The sequence below is a fragment of the Festucalex cinctus genome, chromosome 4, assembly GCF_051991245.1.
Source record: "Festucalex cinctus isolate MCC-2025b chromosome 4, RoL_Fcin_1.0, whole genome shotgun sequence".
Lineage (NCBI taxonomy): Eukaryota > Metazoa > Chordata > Actinopteri > Syngnathiformes > Syngnathidae > Festucalex > Festucalex cinctus.
This window is the reverse complement of record NC_135414.1, coordinates 27192410-27201505: the sequence shown is the minus strand read 5'-3', so window position 1 is coordinate 27201505 and position 9096 is coordinate 27192410. Positions and strand designations below refer to the sequence as shown.

Below are 9096 nucleotides of genomic sequence, written 5' to 3'. Positions count from 1 at the left end.
TTGGGCCAGAGGGTCACGGGTTGTAAAATAGCAGCTAATCAACATCATCAAATGCAGCCCGCTGTGTCGTATGGAGGAGATTCAGGATTATGGGTGGAGAGGATTAAAACTCTATAAGGCGATCACAATATTAATATCCATAGAGACGGAGAAGATACATGCAATAAGACATGATCGGCACAATACTGCACAACAAACTAATGAGATCCAAAACAAGAGTGGCATCATCAAGTTTGCTATTCAAATCAGTCATAATCACAGGGTAATGTGACTGCAAATTAAAACAAGAAGCACATTGTGAAATGAATATCTCTTGGACATTTCCAAAGAAAAGTGAGCATTGTTTTCTTGGTAATGAGATTTTTCATAACGCTCTTGTGCAGCGGCACATAATAAAGTGGCTAGAAAAGGTTCATGGAAATTAACTTATTTGCTCCCAATAACGTGTAAATATATATATATTTTTTATGTTTTAGTCCCAAAGACGTATTTATGCTTTTTTTTTTTTTTTTTAATGCTAGAACATACAGAAGACTTTGATGCAGCCTCTCAACGGCAAAGAACGGTTGCAGAAATGGTAGTTATTACACAAACGGCCAGTAGGTGGCAGCAGAGCACCACCTACTGGCCTACTGGATGAAACTTCGCTCTCTTCTAATGCTAATTGTTGCAAAACGGAAACAGATAGAAATATACTTTTTTTTCCCCCTGATGAAAGAAGAGACTTTAATCTTTCTTTTGATATGTTCCAATGTTTTATAGCAATAGAACACAAGATTCTTTGGGCCTTGCAAAATCAGTCAAAATCCAGAAAACAGCAAACGGGATTGCTTCTGTGAAAATGGCTGCGAGTGATTCATTTTTAAAGTTACAGATGACAAAAAAAATAAAAATAAATACATTAAAAAAACATACACAATGATTCAAATATTTTTTAATTGACATTGAACAATGGATAAATTCCTATTATTACCTCACCCTATGACTTTACCATAAAAAAAAAAAACAGCACCATAAACACAAGCTATGACATTACAATAACAATTAACAACCATAACAAAATTCCTATGGATTCTGCTCCCTCAAAGTTGGATCACAATTCAATAACAGTGGCATAATAATGTCATACATAAGCTTGAACTGCCCAAAATCGGTCTTGTGTGTTACTCTAAACAACATATGATCATTTATTTTTGCTGCTCTCAATTAAGTCAGCAAACTAGCACTCATTTAAGACATTAGCCATTTTCGACATGGTGAAATGAGGTAAATCAAGATGAAACGTGCGATTTGTGTTAAATGAAACGGGTAAACATAAAAACAATTACTCTATTACACTATTTGAAAACATTTCGATAATTGATCAAGTTCAGTAACCGTAGCGAGCTGACAAAAAAAAAGTTAAACGTTTTGTCAGGCACTACAACTATTAAAGTACAGTACAATATTACATTGGAGCAAGCCTGCTTGTCTCAGCCTTTGCATTGCTACTTGTTAAAGTTACAGAACATTTATTGATTTCAAAAAAACAAAGCAAATGCAGAGAATGTGTACATTTGTAAACACTGACTCTAGTGTATCTGTTGTGTTAGTATTTCAAAGAGGTGGATAGTAAACCGGCACGTCCGGGTCGCAGACGCTGAACGCGGAGCCTCCGGTGGAAATCATCTCTTTCTCACAATCCAAGAGGGAGAAGTCGGGGCTGAAACAAATCTCCATCTGACCCAAAAGCTGCGCATCAGTATTCTGGAAAGCACATCACGTATCGAGTTCAACTCTGGAGCTCAACTCTTGAATTCAATTTGTGGTGATTCCAGCATTCAATCGTTGCTATTCGACGCTCGTACCTTAGATGGATGGACACATTGTATCTTAGGTTTGACGCCATAGAAGTTTTCTACGACGTCTTCGATTTGTGAAAACTACAAAAAAAAGACAAAAGGGGAACAATGCAAGATTTGATCTTCTGGTTACACCACTCTTAACTCATTCACTGCCAGCCCAGTAAAAATGGATCTTTGACGTGTATAGCCGTCAATGGCACTGAATGAGTTAATCATCATATCATTGAAGATAAGAATACAAATGCTTGTTTATCCCAAACTTTAGTCATCTAAGGCACATACTTTATATTTATAAAAAAAAATAAAAAAAATCTCACGCTACATCACCGGGAAAAACAAAATAAAAGTATATACACTAAAATAAGGATTATCTAGTCTCAATTTAGGCACACATTTACATACTTATATTTGTGCGTCTGTTTAGTTATTTCTTTTGCATGAATGACAACAAGCAGCCACACAGGTGCATTGAAGCTTCTGCCATCTAGTGGAAGAGCATTTAATTGTTCTGCTGTCACCATATGTCAGTAGAATGATAGATGAATAAAAGGTATGCTACTTGTAATAAATAAAACTGTTTAAGTATGTAACACTGGATATTTTTCAGCAGAATGGCAGGGAATTAATAGTCTACACTTTCCTATACTGTGAACACAAATACTTACTTTGTAATATTTTTCAGATGGGATGATGTCAAATCTCCTCAGGATGCTACAATAACATGGATAAAGTTTGAGAAAAAAAAATAATATACGGCGTAAGTTGTCAAGCTGTAAATGTTGAACTTTAAACTTGTTCAAGTGTCGTGTGAGTTTTCATTACCTATCCAAGTCCACTTTATGGTACAGTTCCAGTGCCTTACTGAAGTACTTATGTTGACTGTTTAGCGAGGTCGCTTTGGCAGCACATGTACCGTGTTTGTACCATTCGTACTTCCTGTTGCAATAGAGTTGAGAGTTTTGGGAAATCAGGTGACGGACGGTCTCCTCGCACAAAACGTATCCCCTTACCAAAATGATGATGATGCGGGTTTCAGCAAGTCAGGCCAATACTTCTCCATGTCTGGGAGCAAGTCCTGTAAATAAAATAAATGAGATTATTGTTATTTATTTTATTTTTTAACACTTAGAAAGGACAACAAAATACCTCTATTTCAGATGAGTTGAAATGCCATGACGCATTACAAGTGATTCCTTTATCAGGCCTGCAAAATGACAGAATATAAAAACAAAAACAAAAAACAAAAACGTGATGTATATTAGATCCCATTATTTCTTTATTGTTAAAGTGAAGCAATACATTTAAATACAGGGATCTAAAAAAACAACAACCTTATGACTGCTTTATCATTTTAAGATTTGAGAACTAAATAGATAAAAGCTCCACCCATGAGTTTCCATTCTCTCTTGAACAGAATGCCCTTCTGTTTTCAAGTATCACACGCAAGCACCTACCAGAGTCCATGTAGTGTCCAGTAGCTAATATTCGGATGATGACAGAACTCCATCTGAAATGTATCACAAACATCTGATTTCTACATTAAGGCTCACAATTAAAGATACATTCCAAATCACGAGGGAAATAAAAACAGTACACGTCAGCACCATCTGTATTGCAATGCTGCATTAACGGAAGCAAACGCGTACGTAAGAGTTAAAATGCTGTGCCACTCTGGACTGCATGTTGTCACAATCAAAAGCACGCAGCCTCATGATCTGAACGTCACATGACCTCACGAGTTTAAATGATGAGTCAGTGGCAAAACGAAGCCGAATTAGGCAAAATTTACCATTTGCACAGCAGAGATTAAGGAGGTTAAATAATTAATGGCTCTGCATCTAAAGAGTGATGTTAGTAAACATATTTTCTACTAACTCACGGTACAGAAAGTGTTGGGCCAGTGGTGGGTGAGGATGAGTTTGGTCCACATGTGTCTGGAAAAAAAGGAAAAAACAACATGTACACCCCAGATATAATCCTCAATCAAATAATTAAATATTAACAGTCCTCAAGAATATGGTGAATGACTGGGGTTTCCTGCACTTACGGAGGCGACATAGCAAAGGCAGAGACTGCTGCCAGACAGAACAGAAGATGACAACTGAGACTCATATTGAATCTACAAAACAAGAAAGACTGTGAATGAATGCTTTTATTACATCAACACCAATCACAGAATAAATAAATACAATTAGAATTTAGGTGGATTTATCATTAAACACAGCAATTAAAACGAATTAATAACTTTTTCTTCGATTAACCAATTATTGTTTTATTCTTAATTAATGTGCTTGAAAACACATTAAAATGCTTATCGATCATGACGTTTCAAGTGCGCCCCCTTCCTTTCTCATGCAAAGGACTATTTCATCTTTTTTTTTTTTTTTTTTTTTACTGCACATATGAAGACCGGATTCAAGAGGAGGGTAAGCAAAAGAAACTTGATGATGTGTTGTAAATAAAAATGTATTGGACTTTATCACAATGAAGCAGAGAAGATTAGGAGAATCCGAGAGTGACGCTTTTAATTAAGAAAATATGAGTATATATATAAAAAAAATGGTTGAAATGGTGAACTAAAATGTTGATGAATAAAATAAAATGATACGCTCACACTCGACGGAGATTCCGTTGCCTTTAAATATTAATTTAGTACTTGGCATATAAGTGCGGCAAAGGTTCAAAGATCAACGAAACTGAGAACTACACATGAAATTCAAACCCCATTGGAACTCACCGCGTTTCGCGTTGAACAAGCGTTAGTCCAAGTAAAAGCAACTTACTTCGTCCTATGTTGCAAAATTGCTTCGTGAAGGCTGCCGACTTTTGTCAGCTCATGCTCGTGACGTGAACGACTCTGTGAAATGTTGACACCGTTTGTGGTTGTTTACGTCCTGCATGTACTTCCGCCTATTTCCTGCCGGTTCAGCCAATCACGAGTGCCGTCGACCACATGCTCGGTCACGTGATAAACTTCTGCGTCTCACTGCCTTTGAATGCACACAGACGAATGACAAGACGTTGTTAATAATAGTTAAACTTATATGGGGGTTACGTCTAAAATAAGAGCTGTATAGAAAATGCATTTACAAAAAAAAAAATACGAATGCGTTTTGTATGTATACAATTTATGGTTATATATTTTTTGGCAGTCTTGCACTGTAATAGCGAATGTTGACCCTACTGTACACAAAAGAGACCAATATATGAACATTTTCAAATTCTAATAGTTTGCCATTTATAGGTGAGTAAAATTAACATTTTTTGTTTTATTCTATATTAATATATATGATGTCAGCATACTTTCCTAACTCCAAATACAGTACAGATGGGCAACTGTTACACAGGTTAACGGTGTCTGCCATCTAGTGGAAGACGATTGAATTGGTCTGTCTGTCACCATTTGGTGTTGTCTTAGATGAGGAAAGATACATAATTTGTCGTAAGTTAGTAACTTTATGATCATTTACTTAATACATGAATGTGCCTTTGCAGAGTGATTAGGAGTAAGGTAGTGTATCCTGCTTGTCCTCATTCGGGCTAAGAGAAGATGTGATGTACACAGTAGAAAAACAACCGCATTTGGATAATTTAGGGACTTCAGTTAACCTAATATGCATGTTTTTTTTGGAATGTGGGTACCCACAAATGCACGCATGCATGAGGATTACATGCAAACACCACACAGGACAGACACCACACAGACATGCGAGCCACCAACAAAAATGTAAATATTTAGAAACATTCTTATCTAAGCTTGATACAGGTCACTGCCAAAGTAGAACGACCTTGTTATTAAATGTACAGCATAATAAACAACAGTTTAACTAACAGTAAACTGAATATATTTTATGGCTCGCGTTTATAGGCTACAATGACTGCTTTGACAAATCCATGTTCATCAGACAGGCTTGATTAAATGTATGAATTGCCATGGGGCTCTTATTAAATTAATGAGTCATTATGATCTAATGCGCAAAATTAAGCTTGTCAGGAGAGCAGAAGGCGAGAATCATTCACTGAGCTACAATATGACACGAGGGACTGGCAGAAAATTACCACCACTTAGCTACCACAGAGCTTTGACTTACCAACTTGTCACACTCTGCCAGCAAAATAATGTGCTAAAAATAGAACTGGGCTTTGTTGTCACAGTTTGAGCCTCTGGCCAACAGGGGGCTCTTTGACTCACTTCAGATGACAACTATTTGCAGCATGCGGTTAACTTTCCACCTCCATGTTTTATCCTTATCGCCAGGAAAAAGAAATTCTGGAACATTGGGAATGAGTGATGAGTGATTTTAGTCTCATGTGAAGAACATGTCAGGAATACAGTATATAGGCCAAGCCAAGCTGAAACTGTAGCTTGTTTTATAAATAAGCACTGGCAAACGTTCAGCATGCAACACAGTGTCTAAGACATATCAGTACTTCTTAAAAACTGATTAGAAAAAGCCAAGCCGACACTAAATTACTAATTGCATAATTGCCCAAGTCATTTTTAAATCACTGTCACATTATGTCTGAGTATATTCTCAGTCAGCCAGGTCATGGGAAGCCGCAAAGACAACTGGTCTCATATTGTTATCGATTCTGTTGTGTTTATTTTTTTTTCTTGGTTTACCAAATTGTTTAGAAATAGCAAGTATGCAACAGTTATAGTGCCACGTCAGAATATGATGTTTCAGAATTCCAGGAGCAATAAGCAATATGGCCAAATTTAACAGAAAAAAATTAATGAAGTCAAAATATTAATAGAGTGTAAAGTCGTGATTTTGCATGAAAAAAAAGTAAGGGCATCTCTGCAACATGAACGTCTGCCTGCTTGTCGCTCAAGACTGGTGAGGATCTTTTGAAGTTATGGTAATGATGCATTTAATTAATAATATGAAATGAATGAAATATTAGAATGACATATAAGAAAAAAATCTTTAGCATTTTGTTGATTATCCATTTTTTGTGTGTGCTCCTGACAGGGAAAAAAACAAACAAAACAAAACTACAAGGACCGAAAACTGCCCTTTTTTGTTGATTTTGTTCAAGAGCAGGTGTCAAACTCAAGGCCCGGGGTCCAGATCTGGACTGTGACATGATTTTATGTGGCCCACGAATGTAAATGGACTTAATGTTTCTTGTAAATTGCCTTCACTTTTTACAACACTGAGATATGATATATTGCAACCGTTTTTGTTACCAATCTGTTCTTTAAAATACATTAAAAAAAAAAATCATCAACCTTTATTTAACCAAATAAAAACCCATTGAGATCAAGATCTCTTTTACAAGGGTGACCTGGCCAAGTGGTCAACAGCAAATTGTCATTAAAACCGAGGTATAAACCTGTTGATAAATTGAAATACATTTTGCAAATATTTGATGTCTAAGTTGAACAATCAATTATTTACTGGCTTCTAACTTCAAAATTAGTTATATGCTGAAGCATTCCCACATATGTTATTGTGATTTTTATTCTCCACACTTTTTTGCCTTCCAATTAACATTGTTCAAATTTCAACTAGCTTAAAAAATTCACGCCTCCCGGGGTATATATTGTCTGATTCCACATTACTTTTACAGTATTTGCACAATTTAACATTTAATATCAACTTTTCCCCCATTCATTTTCAATGGGACAGACATTGAACTTTTACTAAGTATCACTTTCCACGCCCACTTCTATACATATAACTTAGCATCATTACCAGGTGTCAGATACAGGTTGGTGGCACAGTTGGTAGAGTGCATTGTCCAATAACCAGGAGGTCATAATTTCATAATTTATCTGTCAATTTACTTCATAAGCATTCCACATGCATTCGAATCTTAGCATTCAGCTTTCAGCATTCCCACGCAATTTGCACTTAGTCTAGTATAAGATTTGCAGTTGTGCTCATAAGTTTACATACCTTAAACTTATGAGCACAACTGCATTTTGATAACGAGGCTTAATGCCCATAAAATCCAAAATACTGTTGCTTTGATATTTTCAGAGGTTGAAGTGGACATGAGTATCGATTCATAGCATTTTTGTGTCATGAAGCAAATTCAATCCAAAATGTAGTTTGGAGCCTGTTCTTAGAAAAGAAAAAAAAATATATACAATTGCACTGAATAGGCTCTAAAACGTTTCTCCGAGTCTCCACGTTGTGCCAACCAGCTTTCATCTGCCATTTCAACTCGGCATGCCACAAATGTTAACAAACTGTGATAATCAAATAGACGACGACTGGTTATAGTAGCTCTGAGTCTTGAAGGATCCTGGTTATATATAGGCACCTCTCTCTCCTTTTAAGGCCTCAGGGAGAGGCAGGTGGGGGTCCGTTGGAGACGCTGGAGGTTTACTTGGCCCCCCGGCACTGGGTTTTCGGCTCCCCCGTGGATTTAGGCTGACAACCGAAGTCGCTGCAAAGGAAATCTCAAGGGGTGAGCAAAGTTTTGTCAAAATATTATAATCCTTTTTTTTTTGTGTCCTTTTCGTGTTTGGAATTTTAATATACTTGTCTTCCAAATTGAATGAGAACAGGGCTGGGACTACATGAGAGCACAAGATGTTGTACAATTGTATGTAGAGGTATCATTACAGAATAAAAGTGGTATATCTAAGATGAGGTGTCAAAGTATGCCTACATCAGTGTTTGCTGTCCAATAAAACAAGATCTATATGATGATGTGGACAGCTTTTTGCATGTTCACCATAACAACATGTTGGGGTCATTCGGGCCTTTCGCTATTGTTGATAAAATGGTTGGTTCGGCTTTCAAAGATAATGTAAGACCATTTGAGCCTAATGGGGCTTCGTTAAAGCGTCTTAAACATCGCACGCATGTTGTTTTATCCAGTGTGGGAATGTCACGTGTTTGTACAGTTTTTAGCTGAGCATTGCCGAGGTTTACTGTTACAGGGTGAGAGGCTCAGGTGCCATTGGACAGTTGTACTTTTGCACCGTTGGTCAGAGGTGACGCACTGACATGGGCAGCTTACCTTTCAGTTTACTTAAACTAGAATGCACCTACAGTAACATTACTTTTCACGTTATTGTTGGTTGTGTAAGTGAATAAATGTGGCATAAAAAAAACAATTAAGTTGTCAAGTGTATTGAAATCATTGTTAATTTTCAGAGGACAGTAAATCTCGGAATTGTTTTTAGCTCAAGGGTTATGATATTTTTCTGTTTGACCTGCATACTTGATTGACAGGTTTGGGTTAGTTAAACATGTGGAATAGATGCATGAAAAGGTTGAAAAGGTTGGAG

The 9096-nt window shown here is 36.7% G+C and overlaps 2 protein-coding genes across 3 annotated transcripts in view; one reads left to right on the top strand and one right to left on the bottom strand.

The window, feature by feature from the left end:
• Positions 1-918: 918 nt before the first annotated feature.
• rnaset2 (ribonuclease T2) lies at positions 919-4825 on the bottom strand. 2 transcript variants are annotated; one of them, XM_077520001.1, is made up of 10 exons: positions 4582-4825; positions 3892-3963; positions 3724-3778; positions 3299-3351; positions 2991-3048; positions 2855-2919; positions 2667-2780; positions 2510-2555; positions 1848-1922; positions 919-1746 (listed from the first exon to the last, which is right to left on the bottom strand). In XM_077520001.1, the coding sequence occupies exons 2-10, from the start codon at positions 3954-3956 to the stop codon at positions 1597-1599; spliced, it is 681 nt and encodes a 226-aa protein (XP_077376127.1). In that variant the 5' UTR covers positions 3957-3963; positions 4582-4825; the 3' UTR covers positions 919-1596. The 2 variants fall into 2 exon arrangements, with proteins under 2 accessions (XP_077376127.1, XP_077376126.1); XM_077520000.1 differs by having other exon boundaries at positions 4628-4824.
• Positions 4720-9096, top strand: part of myom2b (myomesin 2b) — a 29110-nt gene continuing 24733 nt past the window's right edge. The window contains exons 1-2 of the mRNA XM_077519998.1: positions 4720-5088; positions 8138-8267. The gene's annotated coding sequence lies outside the window, so the exon portion shown is untranslated. The remainder of the gene's footprint in view (positions 5089-8137; positions 8268-9096) is intronic.

Coding starts and splice junctions, on each gene's coding strand:
- rnaset2 (XM_077520001.1), bottom strand. CDS start 3,956: ATGAGTCTCAGTTGTCATCTTCTGTTCTGTCTGGCAGCAGTCTCTGCC. Junction 3,352..3,723: donor GGCCCAACACTTTCTGTACC/GTGAGTTAGTAG, acceptor GATACATTTCAG/ATGGAGTTCTGTCATCATCC. Junction 1,923..2,509: donor CATCTGAAAAATATTACAAA/GTAAGTATTTGT, acceptor TTTTTTTTGTAG/TTTTCACAAATCGAAGACGT.